We start from the raw sequence: 23,535 nt of genomic DNA, 5'->3' as shown, positions 1-23,535 counted from the left end.
ATGTCTAAAATTTATTTCAAAAATATTTAAAAGCTGAAACTACTAGGATAAACCATGGTGAAGAAAATAAATGAAACAGTCGAAATAAAAAAGGAAATAAGCTAAAAATTGCTTAACTCGTGAAACAGCTCGAAATTGCTGCAAATATGAAAGTATGAAAATAGCTAAAAGTGGTTAAAAGAGGAAAACAACTAAGCTGCTCACAATGTGAGATATTTAAAAAAGCTAGATCAGCTGATGATTGCAAAGCAGGTGAAATTGAGCAAAATAGCAAAAATGCATCAAATGTTTCAAACTGATAAATTAGTAAAATAAGCTTTAAAAATGAAAAAGTAAAATGGTAAACAGTTAAATAATTGCTGCAGTGCCAGATACATTTAATTTGGTATATAGTGTTTGAAAGATGCTCTGTTAGTCAGCAAGGGAAGCAGATCATCGACACGCAGTCTTTTATTATACTGTATAAAATAAAAAGTATCATGACAAAATGAACAAATGTCTGCAGCTGAGAGAGGCTCATCAATCCACGTCTCCTGAAGTGATATTTTACTTGTCATTTGGCCTGTTTTAAATGTAATTTGTGATCAGTAAGCATTTATAGAAGCTCAGTCTCACCTATACTTTGAATAAGGCTTGCCAGGATTGCAGACAAATATTGATGTTATAATTATTATTATCACCTTCAAAGAATTCAAATGAAACATCCATCGTAACTGACCATGTAACTATGACAGATGTAAAACACAACCTGGATACAGATCACACTTTTTAATAACAGCCTCAAGAAGTGTCTTGTAGTCACTCAGTCACAGGTTTCTAAATATGAGGTCCGAGGCCCTAATGGCCCAGTTGGGAAAGTCCTTATATGCTTGGACAGGTATTGGGAAAATTATGAGCTTTGTTCAGAATATATGAGAATCATGGCTGCTCATTCATTTAAATGTTTCTAATTTATGTTTATTACATCGACATGCCTGCATGTGACAGATTCCCTCTTGAACTGAGTTGTAGGTACAGTAATTACAGAGTGATTACTCTCCAGATATGAATCAGATGTGGTGGAAATGAACTTCCTCCTCCCACCACCTGCCAAAGCAACACTTCACTGCCTCTCAGAAATCTGCTCACAGGTGATGAATAATGAGAACGGGGCTGAACGAGGCTCAGGTCTGATCGAGATGCTGCAGGACTCTCAAGCTGTCCTCCTGCCATGTGTTCAGTGCTGTGCTGTGTGTTGTGTTTTTACATCCTGCTCATATCTGCAGCTTCTCCAGAAACCTGCAGAGAGAACTCACACCGGTGTTCAAGTCAATGCACCGACATCCTATATGTGGAAAGACTTCACTTGTTTCTTTTCAAGCACTGAAAGCGCTCTGATTTATGCAGAACAACTTCAGCTGATTTGACAAATGTGACTTCTTTCTTTCTCTTTCCTTCTTTCTAGGATGGTTTCCTCTGACCTCAGTGTGTGCAGCACGAACTACAGCTTCAGGTTACATGACATATTGAAAAAAAAATCTCTTTTACTGTGGGAAAAGTATCAGTAATTACCACAGGACACCTAAAAAGGAGGCAAAAGTTGACTTACATAATCAATTAATCAGGAAATTGCGACCAGTTTAACTGAACCGGTTACTCATTTCCACAGAGGAGTTTTCACTGTATTGTTCTGTGTGTGCTGAAGGTGGTGAAATGGCGTCAAAGTCCTGCTGTGAATCAACCCATTACCTCCATAATGAAGTCAACACCGACTTCGTTTACATTCAGATGCTCTATATTTCACAGTACAACTGGCTTCCATACATTAATGCTTGTTGACCGTTTCCTTCACATCATGTGAGGCTTTGGCCTTCATGATCGCAGGGGGAACTGAAAGTTTCAACACAAAAGTCCATGTAGCTCATCTATCTGCTGTGCTCCAAAACAGAAACCAAGATTTGGTGGCGCCACATTTAACACATTTTGACAATGCGGTGGGTTTGAGGTATCCAGCGTGGTCAGTGAAGCTGCTACTGGAGGAGTCAAGTTACCAGCATGTGAAGTCCTAACAGGCAGCATCAGGGTTTCCCAGTCCTGATCTTTGGTCCGTCTAATGCATGTGTGAAAGGGTTCCGATGCTCCAGCACAGTGATCTCCAATCAAGATGTTTAAACGTTACAGGCATTTTCATGTACGTTACACATTCATAAACAATTACTTTGCGATACTGAAAAGTCCAAACCTACTTCTAATGTTGGACCTGTGTTGTTACTGCTTTATTTGCCCTCAAAAGTGTATTTTCCCCATGTTGATACGCTTGAACCAAAACCCGTAAATTATTCATTTGACAATAAAGATAAGGATATACAGGGGAAAAAATGGCAAACTTTTGTTGCCCGTCATCAGCTCAGACTCGTTTTGATTACACAACCGAGATATTGTACCAGATCCATGCATGACACAAGAGGCACACAGACAGCACTCAGTGTGAGTACTAACCTTTAACTACTTGTCAATACCAAGTACTTATTAATAAAGCCCAAGTAAACTCAACGTCTGAACAACCTCCACATCAACACTACACTTAAGTCTACGGACTGCACTGAAGGCCGGCTCGCTGTTCGGGGGTGTATCAGTCATACGTTCATCATATGCAACATCACTGGTGTGTGAGCCCTGAAACACTTCAGCATGTATAGCACGGCTCAGAGTGAAATCCTGAAATCTACCGATTAGGAAAAGTAATCAGTGACGTCAGGCTAACTCTGCTGGTCCAAATGTCTCTGGAAAAGAAGCTTCAGGTGCTGCACGAACTAGCTTTCACCGTTTCGTGACGAACATCAGCCATGCTCTCTCAGAGGTGACATTGCTGATGCATGATATCACACGCACTTCTCACTGGGTTATATTAACATTTAGAATAAACTGAGCCAAAAAAGATCAAAGGAGGAAGTTCCAATGAAAAGAAGTCAAAGGAAGTATTTCAGTTACAATTTGAACTACGTTATGGGTCAAATCCTAAGTTTTGGAGTGTGACGAAAGCTCCTGGGTGGAATTCAAGCTTCAAACACTGGGCGCACATGTGCACTGTATTGTGATGTTTATTTTAACGTATTTCAGCATCTGTACACATGAATCCAAGTTCCGTTCAGAAGAATCCTGGAGGTTTCCAGATGAAATACAAGATGTTTTCTTCAACAACAATGTAAAATTTGTGAAACTGATTTAAAAAAAAAAAAAAGAAAGAAAAAAAATACATAGATACAAAGTCTCAGTGAGACTAGGAACATTTTTAAATTCGAAGGCAAGAAAAGAGGATCTAATATTCTGGAGGGAACGGCATGTTTTCTTTATTCACACGTGTCGTCGGTCGTCCGTCAGCGAATGGCTATCAGTCCGACATCAATGAGCTTCTGAATCTTCTGCGCAATTACTGGATTCTTTAAGTGGCTGAGGAACACAAAGCAAAGAAGAAAAAATCAGTGTATTCTTCATTCGTTTGAGAGGAGCGCAGCTCGTCTGCACAACAGCAGGAAAGACTCACTCGCTGAGTGCCTGAGGGTCTTTCTGCATCTGCTCCAGGATCATGCGCATGGCGGGGTCCGACATGATCTGCTGGACTTCGGGGTCAGCCATGGCTCTCTTCTTCACCTCCTCGGGGCTGTCGTTCCTCATGGTCTGGCTCACCATGCAGCGCTGGATGCCTTCTGTGGCTTCCTGCAGGCAGACAAACAAAACAGAAAAATAAAGAAACAGTTTGCCTGGGGATGTTTCTGTTCTAATAATTCCAGTTTATGTCGCTTTTAGAGAAAACATGCATGTTAGATGAATATTTAAGCCATTTCCTAAATGTTTCTGAGCGTTCCCGTCCTCTATAAATCACCTTTGATGAAGAGTCCAGCTCTAGGGCCTTCTGGTAAGCATCCATGGCTTTAGAGAAATCTTTCATGGCCTCCAAAGCAGCTCCTTTACGTGTGTAGCCTTTGACTGTAGACAGATGAGGGACAAGAATTGTGAAATCCGCACGCACAAAGATAAAAAGATTGTTACAGGCAAACTGAGGAGATGTTGTACTCACTGAAGCCGGGCTCCAGTTTGATGCACTCTTCACAATCCTGACAAATAATTAAAAAAAAAAGACACTTTAAAATCTGAGTTACACGCCAATCATGCGAGGATCACGTGACTTGAGAGGAAAGGAGCGCGTTACCTTCAGAGCCAGCTGAAACTCCAGCAGCTTCGTGTAGCAGGCTGCTCTGTTGCTGAAGAGTTTGGCGTCGCTGGGGTTTCTCTTGATGGCCTCGCTGTAATGTTTCATGGCTAAGGGGTAATCGCCTGCGGGAGGGAGAAGAGGGGCTCGTCGTCATGCAGCTTCAAAAAGTAAAAAGACGAGACAATGAAGAGCCGCAGCGGTTCCACTCACCTTTCTGGAAGGCATCATTGCCCTTGTTCTTCTCCTCCAGGGCTAAGTCGGGGTTGATGTATGCTAGTTTCTCCTGTTCCTTTAAGATCTTCTCTGCCTACAGCAGCAGGAATCAAAGTCAGCTTTAATAAGTTCATGCTTAATAATCTCAAAAGTCTTCAAGAAAGTGCACATCTTCTCATAAATTCATTAGACATATTAGTAAATTAAATCTTGAAGGTTATAGACCTCCGGCTAGATTTTTATGGTTTCATTTTCTCTGCTCATACAGAGTGGCTCAGTGAACGACTTCCTGTAAACGCAACAGAACGAAGTGGTGATGTAGAGGCTCATCTTTAGCTTTATCTGCAGGGATTCCTTTACACTGGAGAATTTCATTGAATTCATTGATCCTCTGTTGTAAACTGCTGTACGTAGCCTCTAACAGCAGCTGATCTCCATTTAATAAAAAAATATTGCTGTGTTACAATCACAGTTGAACACAGTTTTATTTTCTTCAGAGAGTTGTTGACATCTACAACACAGTATTTTCTGTCAGTTTTAAGCTTAGTCTTTGGCATATTTGCCCCAAATACCTATGAAGTCAGAACGAAGCAGTGTTTTTCAGGTGCTTAATGATTTAGTTCATGTACTTTATTACTTGAAAGTCGGTTGAGTGGTTTGACAAACTTGGGAGCATAACGCAGTTTAAAACAGACTTCAGTCTAACTGCAGATAGGGTGGCTTCCAGAAGTATTCATACCCCTTCGACAATTACATTTGTGGCTGCAATGTGATCAAATGTCGAAAAATTCAAGGGGTATGAATATTTATGCAGGTCACTGAAGCTATTCGCTCTAAAGCAAGTTCACAATAAGGCGTTTTACTATCGCACTGCAGAGAGAGTTAAGCACGAAATTCCAGAGTGTTTACCTGTTGACATTTCTTCAAAACATCAGGAGTGCGGTGCTCTGTCAAGCTCTTGTTGAAATACTGAATCGCTTCTTTGTATTTTTCCTGTTTGAAGTACGAGTTGCCAATTCGAGCCAGGGCCCTGAAAACGGAGAGGGAGGAAAAAAAATGATCAGCCGTTGCTGCATCGACGAGAAGTGATCAAACACCTAAATCTTGCAGTCAGTGCCACTATGTTTTCTGAAAAAGGATTTGCTGTGTTGGTAAGTGTGATTCCAAATCCTGCATAACAAACAAGGAGCATGCTTTATGCGAGTCAATTAATTGGTGACAAGCCACTTCAGGTTCTGGATGTTTTTCTTAACGAGCCACACAAAGGCTTTAAATGCTGGATCTCAAATGACAGGATGACTGGTGGAACTGGAACATAAGGCTACCGACAGCAAGAGGCTAGATATAAAAATGTATGTAATCAGGAAACATCTGAGAAGTGCTCAATGTGTTTTTAAACTGTTACAAGCCATTTGACTTGACATGCCTTGAAAAAAAAGAAAAAAAGATGTCTTATATTTTGACTAATACAGCATTAAGCAGTTCTTAGATGAGATGCCAAATGGTTTTTGTTTACAGACACCAACATCCAGCTCTTCGCTGTCACCCAGGAAGTCGAAGCGGGATTTTGAGCTGTGCTTTCTCTTTCTTTGTTTATCTGTAACTATTTCTGTCACTGTGGGTGGCAGATGTGGCTCAGAAGTTGGCGTTTGCCCTCTCAGCAAGACTCCGAAAGTCAAATTATTTCTGTTTCTCTGCATGGTGGAGAAACCTGCAGCGTGTGTGAATAAATGAGACAAATTGCAAAAAATCCTTTGAATAAAAAGGTACGAAACACAAAACACCACTGCAGCCATTTGCCTTCCAGGAAACGCTTCTATCCAGGTAGCGTAAATAATTTCGCAGAACGTATATTATTCCCCCCCCACAGATCTTTACGCTTGCGAGCTACAAAGTTACAGAGAAAATATTGACTTACTGGGAAATACTCAGAGGGATATTAAAGAACTCACTTCGCAATTTGTCTGTAGTCTTCTCGGTTCTCTCTGCCAACATCAATGGCCTTCTCACACAGCTCCCGGCATTTTTCAAACTCTCCTTTCTCGAAGAACACGGCTGAAACGGCAGACACAGGGAGGATGTATTACATTCAACACATTCAGTTTTATGTCGTGTCAGTATTTCCAAGCCCTTTAAAGTCATCTGTCAGATGAAATTTACTCCCCCAACCTTGATGAATGTTTGTGACTGGAGGAAACTGGTACATAATCATTTTCAAACTGCCATGCGTATAAAATCTGCACAATGGATTCAATAGTTTTTCATGCAGCTCTCAGCTATCTGAGGAGTGACGATGTGTACCTGCTTGGTTTGATATGTAGGTCATGTTGGTAGGATCATGTTTAATTGCTTCTTCGTAATGTTTTAGTGCCGTGTCGAAGTCCTTATTCTTATACGCAGCATTTCCAAGCTCCTTCTCCTTTAAGGCCTGCGAAAGCAATTAAACAGCAGATGTTAGCAACACCGACGGTGGAAACTGAGCAGAAGACGGAGTGAGAGAGGAAAACTGACGCGGTTTACCTTTCTTTTGTTTTCAGGGAGATCTTCCTCTTTCGGAGGAGGCGGCTGAGTCTCTTTGGGCTTCGGGGGAGGAGGAGCGGGAGTGGGTTCTTCCTCCTCCTCCATCTCAGAGAGGTTTAGTCCCAGGAGCACGGAGAGCGTCGTCATCACTCTGGGATCCTGCAGCTTCCTACAAGACAGGCAGACAAGAATGTGCATAACGCCTCGCAATTGATGAGCTGACTTTTGAGCGAGTGAATATTTTATAAATAATAGTACAATTAATGACTTCCACCTGTGAAACCCCAGGAATCTTTTCAAACAGACACGCTGGGTTTACGTAACAATAAATGGAGCAATTCCCATAACCTTCCAGTCTGCGAAAACATTCAGCTTCCAATGTTGTGCAGAGTTCAGCAAACAGCTTCAGAAACAAGGGAAACATGCTGGATGCGGACGACTGACTGAGCCATTCAAACTGAAGCTGCACGCAGTGATCGTGTCCAGAGGGACAGGAGTTGAGCCACGGGTGCCGAAGAACGGCGTTGTTAAAAATCTGTTCAAAAGTTTTAATATACTCAGTGCCAAATGCCGAACTGACGCATTACACAGCAGCAATAGCTCAAACCACCGAGGCAGATCTGTGCCAGGAACAGTCTGCAGAGACTTTTGACTGTATGTAACCTGGGGATAACTGAAAAGTTCCATTAAGTTGCACTGAACTCCAACACCCATTAGCAGAATATAATGTTCATAACTGATTCTTACTTGTTGCAATAGAAATTCATGTTTCCATCAAGAGGAGAAAAAAAAAAACCCATCTGGTCAGAACATATTAGTCTTGTGATTATCTTACGATTAAAGCTATTAATATCATCCTCTTGTTTCTGATCACGTCAGAAAATATTAAAACAGTGACTTCTTAATTTTTTTTTTTTTTTAAGATGTACATACGTGCCAAGCTCAGATGGTTTGCTTCTGAGCTGCTCCAGGAGTTCTCTGTAGCTGGGATCCGACAACAGCTCACGAGTCCGAGAATCCCCCTCCAGCTTCTGGTACAAGTTGGGCATGGCGAAGGGGTTCATCATGGTTTTTTCTGTTCGGGTTGATAAAAGACAAATTCGGAACTGGTCACATTCACGTTAGGCTTCAGGATGCAACGCCATCCTCCACTTGGTCAGCTTTCCCTCCTCTGTAACCCCTGTGTACATCTCCTCTATTCTCTGAATGAATCACAACACTTAAAGCCCATGTGAGCTGCCTACTCTCTTTTTCAAATCCACAGCACACACAATCCAGTTCTACTTTAGTGATCCTGTCAGCAGCCATCTCCAAATCCTCTGCCCACATAGGAACCAGCAGTGACTCACTCAAGTTTCAACTCTTCATGACACTTTCCCAGTGGGATAAAAAGCCGTAACACAATATTGTCTGTACCTGCGAGCCGGGCCTCAATGTTCTGTAAACCCTCCTTGAGCTGCTGATTGTTTGGCTCCTGTCGGATTCCCTCGTGGTAAGTTGTTCGAGCATCCTCCAGTCGGCCAAGGAACTCCAAAGCCGCTGCTTTGCGGGAGTAGCCCTGGGTGAGAAGTGAAGATAGATTCGAGATGACATTCTAGCTCAAGTTCTTCTCATGTATTTTTCACAGATAAACAGAAAAACAAAAGACTTCCAACCTTTCCCCAGTCAGGCTTAATCTTGATGGTCTGACAGGCATCCTGGAGAGCGTTCTCATAGTTTCCCTTCTTGGCGTAGGCAGCTGAGCGGTTACTGAACAGGACGTGATTCGATGGGTCGAGAGCCAAGGCCTCGGTGTAGCAACGTATGGCCTCGTCGATGTTTCCTGCACTCAGAGCCTTGTTGCCCTGGTCTTTCAACGCTGAAACCTGTGAAGCGCAAATAACTGGATTTAAAGAACGGTAGCTCTACAACTGTCAATTCACTCCTACACAAAAGCACAAAACCTCCAACACAGCGCTGACTGTGGAAAATACATCCTTTACAGCTGCCACTGGCAGAAGTGTGAAGGATTCAGCTGTTCATGTCAGGCAGGTGCCTGCAGGGACGCACGGACAACATGTCTTTTTTTGGTAATGCCCGCTCACAAACCTCAGGGTGTGATCACTTGAGAGTGAGCAGAGCCGCACAAACAGTTTGAATCTCATTAACTTCAGAACAATAATGGAAATTTAAATGACGGGTTCTTATATAAGGAAAGTAAACAATAGATCAGATGTTGCACTGTGATCAGCAAGCGAAGAGTCAGTGAGATTATTTATGCAGTTTACTTCTTTTTGCCCCAATATGCAAAGTCATTCCTAAATTTATTCATCTTTGATGTTTCAAAATATTACTATTTGATATATGTTCATAAGAAAAAACAAGTGAGAAATGCAACAACTGGTCTCTAAATACAGCTTCTTCAAAACTGCTGGTAGAAAGTACACACGAAAAGAAAAGCAAACATTATGCAGTTGGTTAAAATTGGGTTCAAGGAGAGAAAGAACACTGCATTCGGAACAAAGAACACAGAAGTCAAATCATTAACATATTAACTTAGGTGTTCATCATAAATGCAATACACAACATCATTTGTGTATGTAGCCTATCTAACTCAGCTGTGCAGATTGACAGTCTACACTGCTACCAGTTCCATAATAAGCACCACGAGTGTCAATTTAAGCATGAATGTGATAAAAGGTCACGGGACAGGTATTGGAACCAGAAATCCCTTTAGCAGACCTTGTCTGAGCGTCAGACGAGAAATGTCCAACTCTACCTTGTTGTTCACATATTTTATGAGGTTCAATTGAAGTCTCAGCTGGTGAAATGCCACCATGCACAGTAGAAACATGGCTGTTTTTTTTTTTAATATGGTGCTATATACAGAACGATCCTCCCCGTTACTCCTGCAGACAAGTTATTCTGCTCGTCTTCAAAATGCACAACAGAATCAATAACACACCGAGGAAAAGGGAGCAGCTGCTCTATAAACAAGCTCTTCTTCCCTGCTGATTTCATTTGACATCAATGTGATAACACTGGAACTGCACTTAACTGAAACCGATTCCTCTGGAGGCACCAAACTTTACCCAGTCTGAACACCTTTAAGTATCGCATCGCAGACATCACAATACCCAGAGAGATGAAGTTTTTGGGCCAAAAAAAAAAAAAATTACTTTCCAGCTAGATATGATGAAAGTGTATGCTCGATAACAGTAAATGATCATTTAAAACTCTGAAAGTGTTCACCGTGTGCAATATGTGAACCATTACCAGCCACAAAATAGGTGTTTTTTTGGCCTTGGATCTATAAATTATAACTTAGAGAAGTTTTCTCACCAATTTATGCACAGAATGTACATGGACCTTTATCATGCTAACAAAACATTCATTAGCATGTTATGCAATCCCAACAGGTTTATTTCAGTCACAAGAGCACAACTGTGCACACAGTCAAAACAAAGTACAGCTAATCTATAAACACTCTTCAACAAATTGCAGGTCAAAGATGAAAGTGTGTCTGTCAAACTTTAGACTTCGTGAGGGAAACATGACACAAATGTGAAAACACTGAACATTAAAGTCTGTTCTTGATAGGAATTTGTTGTATTCGTGCCTTTATAATCATAACACAAGGACAGGGTGATTATTAGCTACAAGACTGCCACCAGTTCTGAGATTATTAAAAAAAATACTGGTAAAAACATGGGATGCATAATTGAGTTGTACCGTTGTAAGAATATGGTTTGAAGCTGGGTACATTTCTTTGTTAAGGTTGCATGTTATTTCAGCGTTTCCTCCTCCAGATTGAGGTTAACAGTTTGTCTTTCCGATTATGTGTGATAATGGACTACCTTCATGCATGTCAGCTGGGATCAGCTCAATAAGATAAATCGATATAAAGAGATGGACGGATACAAGCACAAGTGCCATTGTAGCGATGCAGTGCCCTCTTTAGGCCAATAAACAGCCCCCATTACTGCACTGCTTAGTGGGTGAGCCACATTAAATGCAATTAATGATCCGCTTATCGTTTAGAATTTTTTTTTTTTATTTAATTGCCTTGATCGGATCAAGTCTGTTCCATGCTGCAGACAGGAAGCGGTAGTGGAGAACAAACTGCGGGTGTAGCCATGACAGCGGCTCCGTGTGCTTCCAGAAAGATCCTCCGGTGTGAGCAGGCTGCTGAAGCCGATCCAAAAATACCCTGCAGCATGTGCTGCACGCTGACCACAGCGATCCGAGCTCCCGGTGCTCACTCACGGGCGGATGTGCCGACTCGAATCGATTTATAAACGTGAACGAAACAATTAGCTAACCTTGAAGTGTGCAACCATGAGTTAGCCTCGACCATGCATTGAATGGATACGACAAAGTCAACACTTTAAGGAGTTGCAAGCGTTGATTTTAAGCCCAGTTTGTCCTCGGCGGTGCGTTCAGTTTGTCGGGACATCATGTAGGCTTACTAAAATGAGACAACCTTTAACCAAATCACCACAGTTAAGCTAAGCTAACTGGCTAGCTAGCTTAACAAACAGTGAAGGTTCCGTTTAAAAAGACAAGCGACAGCGGCTTCAAACTGAAACACCGAAAAATAAATTAAACAAAAGCAACTCATAAGCACATAAACATTCCTGAAATAGTATCCGTTTTTCCTATCAGAAGAATATTGACAGGAGCGGGATACTCACTTTCTCCATGGTGAAGCATGAGGTTCTTCCAGAAACTACTGCAGAGAAGCGCCTCCCCCGGAACTACACAAGGGTTGCCAGGTTTGATAGTCGGATATGCGTTTAAATACGGCAACGGAAACTTCCAGATCCAGAAGTTTGTAGAAAACTCCTGTTTTGCGTGACATAACAAGCACGGTGGTCGTATTCCACATTTTGACGTTCACACAGGTCACAAACTAACTTCTCCTTGCAAGGGTTGAGCCTCACCCAAAGAATGAAGTATGTAAGAAACAAAAATGTCAAACAGTTATATTCATCAAGTAGTTTTGATTATGAATTCACTTCCAATTTAACTTCAAATCTTCGGATTGTTGTTTTCAGTATAAATCTCGAAAGTTGCACAAATCCTGTTCACATTTAATGAGTCATGAATCGGCTTCATGGAAGGAGGCGCTCGTGAGTCCAGAGATTCTTTTGCTTCAGCTGCAGAGGAAGAAACATGTTAACAAGCGTTTACAATTTTCTTTTTCTTTTTTTTCCTCAAAATATACTTTTTACTGAAGCAGCAGATAATAATTTCAAAGATATTTTCCCCCAGAAGGATCTGCACATGACCTCAATTTTAAGTAAAAGTGAGTCCATAACAACATTTTGGGAGGAAATGTGTATCATTGATTATGAATAATAATGGGTTTTTTTGTGAATGAATATTATTATTTAAATATGTTATTAATGTTATCGGTACAACTATCTAATCATCGAGCAACTGCGGGGTTGTATGGGTGAGTTGTGTTTAGCGCTCTCTCCTCCAGGAAAGGATTTTATAACTGTGGGTGATGTGGGCAAACCTCAGTCTTGCTGCGCCATAAATTAAGAGGATTTCTGCCGCGCTCAGTGGCGCCCCCTTGTGGGTGCAGGAAGAACTGTGAATTCTCTTAAACTGGAAAAGAAGGGCTTAACTGGAAAAATAGGGTTGCTACACCAAGCCCGTGTGTTCTCAAAGTAACTAAGGGGAAAACAAAGCATTAATATCAAGACTCACCTGGATTAAATGTCTACAAAACTTTTTTTTTTTCATGAAACTGCAGCACTTTAGTGTTAACTTTAGGAGATTTGGTTTAATCAACTGGAAAATTATGAGAATCCAGAAGCTGGGATTTCCAAACTTCATCTTTTCAGTTCCATTGTTCAATTTCAACTTTGCATGAAACATTTTTTAGAGCCGTGTTATGACTGTAGACATACAGATACAGGAATGATTCAGTGGACAGCTTTCTGTTCAACCTGCATGAGCATTGACTTATGAATCTTGCTCTTCAGGTTTCACAAGAGACCAATCAACCACACTATTTTTTTCCCTTCTACTGCTATAGCGGCAAAGTTACAGCTGTGAATTACAGTTATTGTTATTGTTTATTAATTTGTCCATTCTTGACTTGATGAATCAATCAGTGTGTTTGTAATTGGCACTATATAAATAAAGCTGAATTGAATTGTTTGAACACTGGATGGCATTGTTCTGACCTCCAGTGACACTGTGAGGAACCTGGGAGTGACTTTAGATGAGGACTCTTCATTGGTTTCCCATTAAATCTAGAATGAAATTTAAAATCCTTCTGTTAAAACATCCCTCTTGCTCTCAACACCATGTTTTCAACCTCTTGCTTCAGCAGGACCGGTCCTGGCTTGGCTCTCTGTGCTGTATGGCAATAAATAAAATAAATAAAGTGTTGCTGATTTGAGAACAACCCAATCTTTTCATTTCCTTCCTTGAATTTTCAGATAAAAAATAAATAAATAAATAAAAAACCTCACATTCTTCCTACAGTGTTTACTTTCCTCTGTTGTGACTCATAGAGTTTTTATTTTGTAGTTTTGTTTTCTAGGTGGCAATTAAGGTCTGATTCACTTCCACCATTGATGATTTGTTGTTTGTCTGGGACAGTAACCACCCTGCTACAACATATATGAACCCACACTGCCAGAAAATAAATGTACAGCAAGCAAATGGCATTGCAGAGACATGTTGCACTGGGCAACAACTCTTGGATCAATACAGCCCTCCAACAATAGTGCCAATGTCATTGTTAGAACAGGAGTGAAATCTGCATAACCATATCCTTCTCCCAAGAAAGTGCTGTGGTGGCAGGGGAATATATATGGATCACAATCTTTGAGTTACATAGTGAGGAGTGACGATAGAGAAATTTATACTTTTAAAAGCAAACGCCCAGTAAAACATTATGAAATTTGTTCAATTTAGATTTAGTGAAATATTTTTTGAGGGCAATTGTCAGGGTCCTGTAATTCCAGAGGAACTGTTGGATCAGTACATTTTTGAAACTATAATTTTGTTAAAAAAAATAAAAAATACAGGGATGTTTTGAAATGATCTCCTTTCCTCCCAAGTGATGATATTGATAGAGTTTTACAAAACTGAATTTTGTTTCTAAATTGATCTAGTAATTATGAGAAATTGGACTGTGTGAGAGGAAAATTGTTTTGTAACCTCATTGCCTAAATAACTGATTTTGCCAGTGGATACTTCAAAGGGAAATCTTGTTACAGTTGTTTGGGGAAAGTATTGTCCTGGCATCTTTGACCAATTTAAGTGATAACCTGAAAAATGTCAAAACATTTCAATTTTCTCAAGAATGGTTGGCATTGAATGATAGCATTTATCCATCCATCTATCCATTTTCTACCGCTTATCCAGGGCCGGGTCACGGGAGCAGCAGTCTCAGCAGGGATGTCCAAACTTCCCTGTCCCCAGACACTTCCTCCAGCTCCTCTGGGAGGATCCCAAGGCGTTCCCAGGCCAGCCAAGAGACATGGTCTCTCCAGCGTGTCCTGGGTCTTCCCCGGGGTCTCCTCCCAGTGGGACATGCCCGGAACACCTCCCTAGGGAGGCGTCCAGGAGGCATCCTAACCAGATGCCCGAGCCACCTCAGCTGGCTCCTCTCGATGTGGAGGAGTAGTGGCTCCACTCCGAGCTCCTCACTGGTGACTGAGCTCCTCACCCTATCTCTAAGGGAGCGCCCAGCCACCCTACGGAGGAAGCTCATTTCAGCCGCTTGTATCCGGAATCTTGTCCTTTCAGTCATGACCCAAAGCTCATGAGCATAGATGAGGGTGGGAACGTAGATTGACCGCTAAATCGAGAGCTTCGCCTTTCGGCTCAGCTCCCTCTTCACCACAACGGACCAATACAACGACCGCATCACTGCAGCCGCTGCACCGATCCGCCTGTCAATCTCACGCTCCATCCGTCTCTCACTCGTGAACAAGACCCCAAGATACTTAAACTCCTCCACTTGGGCCAGAGTCTCTCCACCGACCTGGAGAGGGCAAGCCACCTTCCTCTGGTTGAGGACCATGGCCTCGGATTTGGAAGTGCTGATCCTCATCCCTGTCGCTTCAAACTCGGCTGCGAACCGCCCCAGAGCATGCTGTAGGTCTGGGTTCGATGAAGCCAACAGGACAACATCATCTGCAAAAAGCAGAGATTAAATCCTGTGGTCCCCAAGCTGGACCCCCTCCGGCCCCTGGCTGCACCTAGAAATTCTGTCCATAAAGATTATAAACAGCACCGGTGACAAAGGGCAGCCCTGCTGGAGTCCAACAGGTCCGACTTACTGCCGGCAATGCGGACCAGACTCCTACTCCAGTCATACAGAGACCGGACGGCCCTTAACACGGGGCCCCGGACTCCGCATTCTCAGAGCACCCCCCACAAGACACCATGAGGGCATTCTGCAAGTCCACAAAACACATGTGGACTGGTTGGGTGAACTCCCACGAACTCTCAAGCACACTATGGAGGGTATAGAGCTGGTCCACTGTTCCACGACCAGGACGAAAACCGCATTGTTCCTCCTGAATCCGAGGTTCAGCTATCGGTCGAATCCTCCTCTCCAGTACCCTGGAATAGACTTTCCCAGGGAGGCTGAGGAGCGTGATCCCCCTATAGTTGGAGCACACCCTCCGGTCCCCCTTTTTAAACAGGGGGACCACCACCCCGGTCTGCCAATCCAGAGGCACCGTCCCCGACTGCCACGCGATGTTGCAGAGACGTGTCAACCAAGACAGTCCTTGCACATCCAGATACTTAAGGTACTCAGGGCGAATCTCGTCCACCCCCGGTGCCTTGCCTCCGAGGAGCTTGCCAACCACCTTGGTAACTTCGGCTTGGGTGATGGACGTGTCAACCTCTGAGACCTCAGCTTCTGCTTCCTCCACGGAAGACGTGGTGACGGGATTGAGGAGGTTCTCGAAGTATTCCTTACACCGTCCAACAATATCCCTAGTTGAGGTCAGCAGCTCCACCTCCACTGTAAACAGTGTTAGCGGAGACCTGCTTTCCCCTCCTGAGGCGCCGGACGGTTTGCCAGAATTTCTTCGAGGCCGACCGATAGTCCTCCTCCATGGCCTCCCCGAACTCCTCCCAGACCCGAGTTTTTGCCTCCACAACCACTCGGGCTGCAGTTCGCGTGGCCTGCCGGTACCCATCAGCTGCTTCGGGAGTCCCATGAGCCAGCAAGGCTCGATAGGACTCCTTCTTCAGCTTGACGGCAGCCCTTACTTCCGGTGTCCACCACCGGGTTCGGGGGTTGCCGCCACGACAGGCACCGGAGACCTTACGACCACAGCTCCGAGCATCTGCTTCGACAATGGAGGTGGAGAACATGGTCCACTCGGACTCAATGTCCCCAGCCTCGTTCGGGACATGAGAGAAGCTCTCCCGGAGGTGGGAGTTGAAAACCATGCTGACAGAGGGTTCCACCAGACGTTCCCAGCAGACCCTCACAACACGTTTGGGTCTGCCAAGTCTGTCCGGTTTCCTCCTCCGCCCACGAATCCAACTCACCACCAGGTGGTGATCGGTCGACATTTAATTACACAAACTAAAATATCATCTGCACATAAGGAAATTTGATTAATTGTAGTCTTAGTCTGACAACAATGTATTTGGGGATGATCTAAACAAATACTTTGTGCGTGTGATTCAATAGTGAGAGCAAAACGAGTGTTGACAGAGGGCAGCCTTGGCACGTTCCTCTAAACAGAAATGAAGTAGAGAGGTTTTGATTTGTGTGAATTTGTGCTTTTGGGTTTGTATATTGGGTCTTCACCCAGTTTATAAACCTATAAACGGAATCATTTCAGAACTTCAAACAAATATTCCCACTGTCTGATTAAATGCATTGTCAGCTTCAAGAGACAGAATGGTGAGATACTTACGCAATTTTATGTCAATGTATAAAATATTGTATTAAATTGCCATTGTATAATGAATGTGGAGCTTCTATTTGTTATAAGACCAGGTAGATTACAGTGGATTAATGTATTCATTAAAGGGTTTGATATATTAGCTGACCAAGGATCTTTGCATATTTATAGTTGATATTTAATTAAAGAATTTGGCGATGTAAGCTTACATTTAATTCATCTTTCCCTTTCTTACGCAGAACTGTACTTGCTGCCCAAGTGCTTCAATTTTGCTGAGTTGGTGAAAAAATTTGTGTCCCTTTTCTTCGGAGTCGAAGAGTCTTTGTTTAGTTAATACAAAGGTAGATGTAATTTTCTTTGAGAGAAGTTGATTGAGTTAGTTCTTTGCATCAGTTACTTGTTTGCAAATCAGAGTATTTAACACATTTCCTTGGTCCTATTGCTGTATTGTTGTATTTGTTCTTTAAGTTGTTTACATATTGTTTCTTTTTTCCTCCTAGTGACTTCGTGTGAGATAATACCGCCTCTCAAATAGGCTTTAAACCCTCCTATAGGGTGCATGAGATCATTTCTATGGTATCATCAGTTTCAAAGCATAACTTTATTTGACCCTCTATGAATTCACATAATTCTTTTTCTGTTGAAAACTGAGCCAAGATCTGTTTGGTAGGTCCAAATGTAAACAAAATGTTAGTGAGCTGTATTCTGAGATATTTTGCATCTGTAGTGAATAATCCATTCTACTGTGGGAGTTAGGAAATGGTGAAAAAAAAAAGAAAATCAGACCTGATAGATCGGTCAATTGCCATAAATCTATTAAATTAATGTTTTGAAGATGTAATTTAATAAAAAATAATTTAATTACTTTTGGGGACTTTATGAGCTGATGATCAATGATGAGATAAGTCTGAAGGTGTACTAAAATTTCCACTTGTGATTAACTTAGAATGTGACAGATTAGGGATTAAACTTAAGACCTTCTTGAGGAATGCTGTATTGTCTATATTAGGTACGTATAGATTGACTATAATTAATGATGATTTCTATATCTCCCCAAACATTAACACAACTTTTCTTTGTCAGCATCACAACTCCTCTCTTTATTAGAAGGGCTACGTCACTTGCTGCCGAGTGATATACATCTTTTACCCATTTCTTATGTCTGTTATGACAATTACTTTTTAAACGTGTCCCTTGCAAGATGATTATATCTGAATGGTCAGTGAGGGATCTCTGGAAGCCGTGTGAGGTTACCAGGAGTCTCGCTGGGTAGAACAAGTCATATTTGACTTTTTTGACTAAAAGTAAATAAATAAATAAAAAAATAAAAAAAGTCTGTCTTTGTTTCATTTGGGCTCTTCCATTGTTGCATCAGTGTTCATGAGGATTGAGACTTGGTAAACCAAGCCCACTTTCACTACCAGTGGTTCATTCTGGTTCGCCACCCAGTTTACTCTGCGAGTCTATGAATCTTGGGATATAAATCTCACAGGGGCTCAGCAGGAAGAGGTCCAGCTTCTGGCAGGATGTGGCTTCAATCCTCAATGATAGTTTCATAAACTACATGGGCAAATAAAAAAGGATCTGACCAATCGAAAGGCTAGATGAGACAAGGATGGATCCAGCTTTCATGGTGTTTGCACCAAATTTTGAATGTGGCAGAAATGGAGACTCTCCAGTGCTCCAGTTCTGGGTGCAGACTTCTCAGCCCTTCTGCGGTCCAGTTCGTGTTGTCCTGTGTGACCTGGAGCTTCATCTTTCTGCAGGTACACCTGCTGTCTTTCAGGAAGAGGTTTACTAAGTTCCCAGAGTTATTTGAAACAAAGTGAAACAGCTTTTCATGCCTATGCTCCTCGTCTGTGGAGCAAACACCATGCTAACACATTCACTTCTTTTAAAATACTATTATTTATTCAGCCTTTGCACTAACCAACAGATTTTACTTAATGTAATACCTTTGTATTAATACAGTTTGCGCTTTACTTATTATCCTTTCTTTAATGCAAGTCTTTTATTTCTTTAAAACATTGTTAAGTCTCTGAATGCTGCCAGAGAAACACATTTGCTTTGTCTTGTCTAAAAAAAACAGTTTATCTGAAAATAACAGAATTTCCGAGCTGAGATGAGGACCCCTGAAGGCCACATTTTCACAATCATACTGGAGCCGCTATTCAAGGTGCTGAATTCTTTATTTTATCATTGTTTAAGATAACTTTTGAAAACAGAAGTAGCCAGTAATTTATGTTAAGTATTCAAAGGAAACGCCCGAAGATTCGGTAATGTTAGAGTGGTCTATATTTCACATTGTTAGTGTTAGCTTCAAAGCTAGCGCTAAGCTAGTTTTAGTACTTGCAGTTAACGCAAGAAACTACGACAGTAAGACTAAACTTGCTTTTTTGTCAAATTGAGTACATTTACAACTTCATTTCCCTTCTTAAGCTCAACCACTGAAGAGGAATAAAAAAGGTATTTTTTCTTCTTTGATGGTCTAATCGGCCTGTTAATCACAGAGATGAGGAGGCAAGAAAACCAGGCTCCCATACCAACAACAGGTGGGTAAAAGTCATTTATTCAACTATTTATATTCTTATCTTATTATAGTTGTGTTTGATTTGCACATTAGTGGCTTATGGAATAACTATATCTGTCAGAATAACACTCAAAGTTCATTGTTTTGTTAGTTGCTTATCACCAACAACATGTATGGCAGGGCCCCAGACACCACATATGAAGTAAGACATTAAGTTGTGGTCACAAATTAATATTTTATTGCTTTAAATTTGAGTTACATGTTGACAAATTTGTATTTTGTGGCCACAAAATATGAATTTAAGGCCATACACTGATGATATCCAGTACTTTTAATTTTTTTTCACTAAGCTTCCTAAGCTTTACCACTAAGTTTAACTTTGAGATCATGTACATAGAAAAGTTTACTCAGTAAACTGTGGGTGTTATTGTGTTATTTTTTGTTTCTTCTTTTGTCTCCTTCAGACTGGCGCTCTGTGCCACTCTTCAACCAGAAGAAAAGAAACAGGATTCCACTGACCTCCACTCCCTCTGAGAATGAATTCTTCTCTCACAGTGAATTCATGGCAAGCTCCAGCTCAGCCACATCTCAACCAGGTGAGAGTCCTCAAGCCTGTACGGTTTTCTGTCACTAGATGGCAGTACACCCCACAGTATCACAATGTGTTTGACATGTGAAGCACATTTTAAAATCAATTCTTGTGCGACAGATTAAAAATGAGTTGCAGGTATTTGTGAGAATTTTCCCTTGTTAAAGTACTCTTCTGTTCAGGCGGGTACCCCCAGGCCTCCGGTCCCTCTCCTGGTGGTTTTCAAACCCTCCAGTGGAACAAGAAGATACCCCCTCAGTCCTCTCCATCCCAGCAGTATGGCAGCAACAGACCTGCTCCGGGACCGACTCCTGCAGCCAGAGCATGTGGCCTGATGCCACATCCGTACAAAGCTGGCAACAAAAGGTCAAAGCTTCTTGGTCATTTACTAGTTTTATTGTTTTGGAGCTCCACATATTAAAAAGAATGATTTGTTTATCTTTCAGCTCTGCGATGGGACTGTCCAGCAACCCGGTCAGACAGCAGGACTCCAACTTTAATTTCAAACAGAACAAATATCCACAAAGTGCCCCAAGCAAGCCGGCCCCGCATGCAGGCCTCTCTCAGAAGGGTCAGCAGCCTTACAGACCACCAAATTCTGTACAACAGTACTGCCAGCCGAGGCCTCCTCCTCCTCCCGCTGCTGCTCCTGTTGCTGTCCTGCCACCCAGGAAACCCTCTGCTCCCACTGCACAGCCTCAGAAAAACTCCTGGAAGTTCACCAACAGCTTTGAGGCACTGGGCTCTTCCTTTGAGGGGAAAATGAGTACAAAACAATCCCAGACTGTGAAGCAAACTCCGTCTCAGGTAGATTTGTGGACAATGTCCAACAACACATGAATGTATCACAAAAAGTTTCATGTTTAATGAGTGATCTGTTCTACCTCTTTTTACTTCTTTCAGCAGGGGAAACTTCCCATGAAGCCAGCAGTGGAGAACTCACTGAGGATCCTGACTGCAGTGATCGAGGGCATGAGACACTGGAGCAAGTTTAAAGACAGAGTGCCGTACTTGTTTGAAATATTTGGTGAGCGAGTTTGGTTTATTAATTAATTCATCAGTGTTTCATCTCATTAATCTGCTGGCCTTTGCTTCTCCCTCAGCCACTCTGGACTCTGCAGTCACACTGGGTCGTTATGGAGCCAAGAGCTTCCTCATGAGGGATGGGAAGGACGTCGTGCAGTGTGTCTTCTATGAAAATGTGAGTCAGGGAGGAAAGTATCAGCATTAGAATATTCAGAAGTGAAAATGAATTGACTTTAGATGCATAGCACATCGAACTGCATGAATATTCTCAGCACTGTTTACACAACCAGTGACATTCATCCATTGCGGCACAAAATCTTTCACACAAGAAAGGTTTCGATTGCCGCGACAGGTGGCAGCCACTTGGGATTCAGTGTCTCACTCACAGACACTTTAGGGTATTAAGCTGCTAAACTTTCCATTGGAAGACAATCCTCTCTCACAACTTCGCCACAATGGCCATAGAAAGGCAGGGTCGAAGCTGTTTAGAGAACTTTCTAGTGTTCATCGAATGTGTCACAGCAGCATCACCGTGTGTTTTTACAGAATCCAACTTCAGTTTTCTTGTAAGCATTTATTTTACTGGATTGTGACTCTGATCTTCATTTAGGAAAGGCCTCGTTCACTGGCATGCTACCCATACAGGACTCAAACCTATAGCTGGATGCAATGAAAAAGTGCAGCAGTTCGACTTACTCTCAGCATTTTGCCCATCAGGAGTGGGTGTTGCCCCGCCTCATCCGCGGTCAGGTCCATCGCTGCGTGGGGAACTACGACCGCAGCAGAGACGTCCTGGTGTGTGTGTCTGTCCGGCCCGGCCTGCCGTCGGAGCTGAGGAACGCTCTGGAAGCTGTCAAAGCCTGTGATGCTGAAATGAGGGTGCTGGTCAAGTCCTTCAGTGAGGTCTGAACTTCAGCAGGTAGAATAAGGAAGATTTAAATGCAACGTTCAGTGCTGTTAAACTTATTCACAGTTGGAAAGTCAAGCTGTTTGAGTGTAAGGACAGATTTTGGCCTGTAGAGTGCCACGTCCATTTGTATTCAGTTCTATATTTTCCTTTTCTTGTGTATGAAATACAAAACAAAAATAAACACATTGGTCAGTCATGAAATATTTTTATTACAAAGGAAAATTCACAGAACAGCAAACATCATTTGAAGGTTATTTCAGGTAAAGCAAACACGATGAGGTAATATCTGAAAATATATCTTTGAAAAAAGGGATCAGTTAGGAATTACATGTGATATCAAGGACAGTTAGTTTATTTACAGTCAAACACCACAATGGGGGGGGAAAAAAATAAAGCAAGAACTCTAACTCTACCAAAACAGTTTCACCAGTGCCGAGACTTCACACACGATGGTCGAACGGATTGAGGGAAGGAGTCCAGTGCAGTCAGCCACGCCACTCATTCCCACACAGTCAAGCACAGTATAAGGTCCAATACAATACCAACACTTCTCTTCCTCTTCCAAATATGGCAACATAATCACAATCATTTTCTTTAAAGTCATCATGGGAACCCAAATATGGGGATTCTTGAAATTTCAAACCATCAGCAAACTCCAACTCATTATCGAACACGAATACGCACATAAACAGCCACTAGAAAACAGGAGTCGGGCTGGATGGAATTGGCAGTGTACAGGGACAGTAAGTGGAGACATTTCGTCCTTGGAACATGACAGGAATGGTGCCAGCCGGCGCTTGAAAGGAGAAATGGCTTGATGGAAAACACACCAGCACATTAGCTTACTCCGGGAGCGATTTCTTTGAAGCCACGTTTTACACCTAATGTGGATAATGTGTCAGCTCAGCGACGATAACCAAAGGCGAGGTTCGGTTTGTACAGCTCGCTCCTCTGCCACTCAGATTCATAAATCACGCAAGACGAGGATGCCAGGAATTAATCTGTTAGCTGCGTGTCACAACCTTTTAATACAGCAATTCATGTGATTTACCTCTTCTCTATAATTGGCAAAAATGTCTCGGGGCATAATTGAACACAAGTACATTACGTTCCTCTCTTTTTTTTAATCCCCCTTTTCTCTTCCATTATCCCAAGGATTTTTTTTCCTCCAGAACATTTCTTCAAGTTAATGAGATCACATACTGCATCGAGTACAGGAGAAACACTTTACTGCTGAAAGGAAAAACTGGAAAAAAAATAAAAGGAAAAAAAAAGCATCACACTACAGGATCCACAGTTTTTCAGCAGAAAAAGATGATTACCTGATCGTTGTATTAAACACTTGTCTTGGTTATGTTCAAAGGCACAAGTTGGTCAGATCACGTTTAAAATCTAGATCAATTGTTCCACTGTTAACAAAGCCTGGTCGCGTCATGCAGTTCGGACTAAATCCCTAACGTCTCCCTGCCTTTCCCAATCGTTTTATCCTGAATCAGAGTGTTTAGTATTGTGTGTTGTTAGACAGGAAAACAAAACAAGCGAGTTACATTACACTAACAAATCTGAGGAGGGGGCGGGGGGCGGTTGACAACAGGATGCAGATTCCCAATCATTTCTTTTTAAACTTGTCCTCGTCCAAGAAGATTTCTGTTCCTTCTCTTGGCAGGTCCG

The 23,535-nt window shown here is 42.2% G+C and overlaps 2 protein-coding genes across 2 annotated transcripts; one reads left to right on the top strand and one right to left on the bottom strand.

Moving 5' to 3' along the window:
• Positions 1-3,334: 3,334 nt before the first annotated feature.
• Positions 3,335-11,685, bottom strand: stip1 (stress-induced phosphoprotein 1). Its single transcript, XM_030100594.1, has 14 exons — positions 11,599-11,685; positions 8,581-8,790; positions 8,342-8,483; positions 7,859-8,000; positions 6,926-7,094; positions 6,707-6,833; positions 6,358-6,460; positions 5,315-5,435; positions 4,403-4,499; positions 4,190-4,314; positions 4,058-4,094; positions 3,863-3,966; positions 3,524-3,696; positions 3,335-3,429 (listed from the first exon to the last, which is right to left on the bottom strand). The coding sequence occupies exons 1-14, from the start codon at positions 11,605-11,607 to the stop codon at positions 3,357-3,359; spliced, it is 1,632 nt and encodes a 543-aa protein (XP_029956454.1). The 5' UTR covers positions 11,608-11,685; the 3' UTR covers positions 3,335-3,356.
• Positions 11,686-19,321: 7,636 nt separating this feature from the next.
• On the top strand, positions 19,322-21,863 carry spata22 (spermatogenesis associated 22). Its single transcript, XM_030101304.1, has 7 exons — positions 19,322-19,361; positions 19,804-19,935; positions 20,111-20,273; positions 20,375-20,735; positions 20,832-20,955; positions 21,032-21,129; positions 21,672-21,863. Exons 1-7 carry the CDS (start codon positions 19,322-19,324, stop codon positions 21,861-21,863), a joined length of 1,110 nt encoding a protein of 369 aa, XP_029957164.1.
• The last annotated feature ends 1,672 nt before the right edge of the window (positions 21,864-23,535 follow it).

This window comes from Salarias fasciatus, chromosome 10 (assembly GCF_902148845.1).
Source record: "Salarias fasciatus chromosome 10, fSalaFa1.1, whole genome shotgun sequence".
In the NCBI taxonomy this organism is placed as follows: domain Eukaryota; kingdom Metazoa; phylum Chordata; class Actinopteri; order Blenniiformes; family Blenniidae; genus Salarias; species Salarias fasciatus.
This window is presented reverse-complemented; position numbering and strand designations above follow the sequence as displayed.

What these genes read in the sequence shown, in the direction of transcription:
- stip1 (XM_030100594.1), bottom strand. An exon ending in AAACCATCTGAGCTTGGCAC is followed by an intron (nt 7,095 to 7,858) that starts GTATGTACATCT and finishes CCTGTCTTGTAG; the next exon opens with GAAGCTGCAGGATCCCAGAG. An exon ending in AGTTTCAGCTGGCTCTGAAG is followed by an intron (nt 4,095 to 4,189) that starts GTAACGCGCTCC and finishes ATTATTTGTCAG; the next exon opens with GATTGTGAAGAGTGCATCAA.
- spata22 (XM_030101304.1), top strand. Translation starts at nt 19,322, where the DNA reads ATGAGGAGGCAAGAAAACCAGGCTCCCATACCAACAACAG. An exon ending in GGCTCCCATACCAACAACAG is followed by an intron (nt 19,362 to 19,803) that starts GTGGGTAAAAGT and finishes TGTCTCCTTCAG; the next exon opens with ACTGGCGCTCTGTGCCACTC. An exon ending in TGAAGCAAACTCCGTCTCAG is followed by an intron (nt 20,736 to 20,831) that starts GTAGATTTGTGG and finishes TACTTCTTTCAG; the next exon opens with CAGGGGAAACTTCCCATGAA.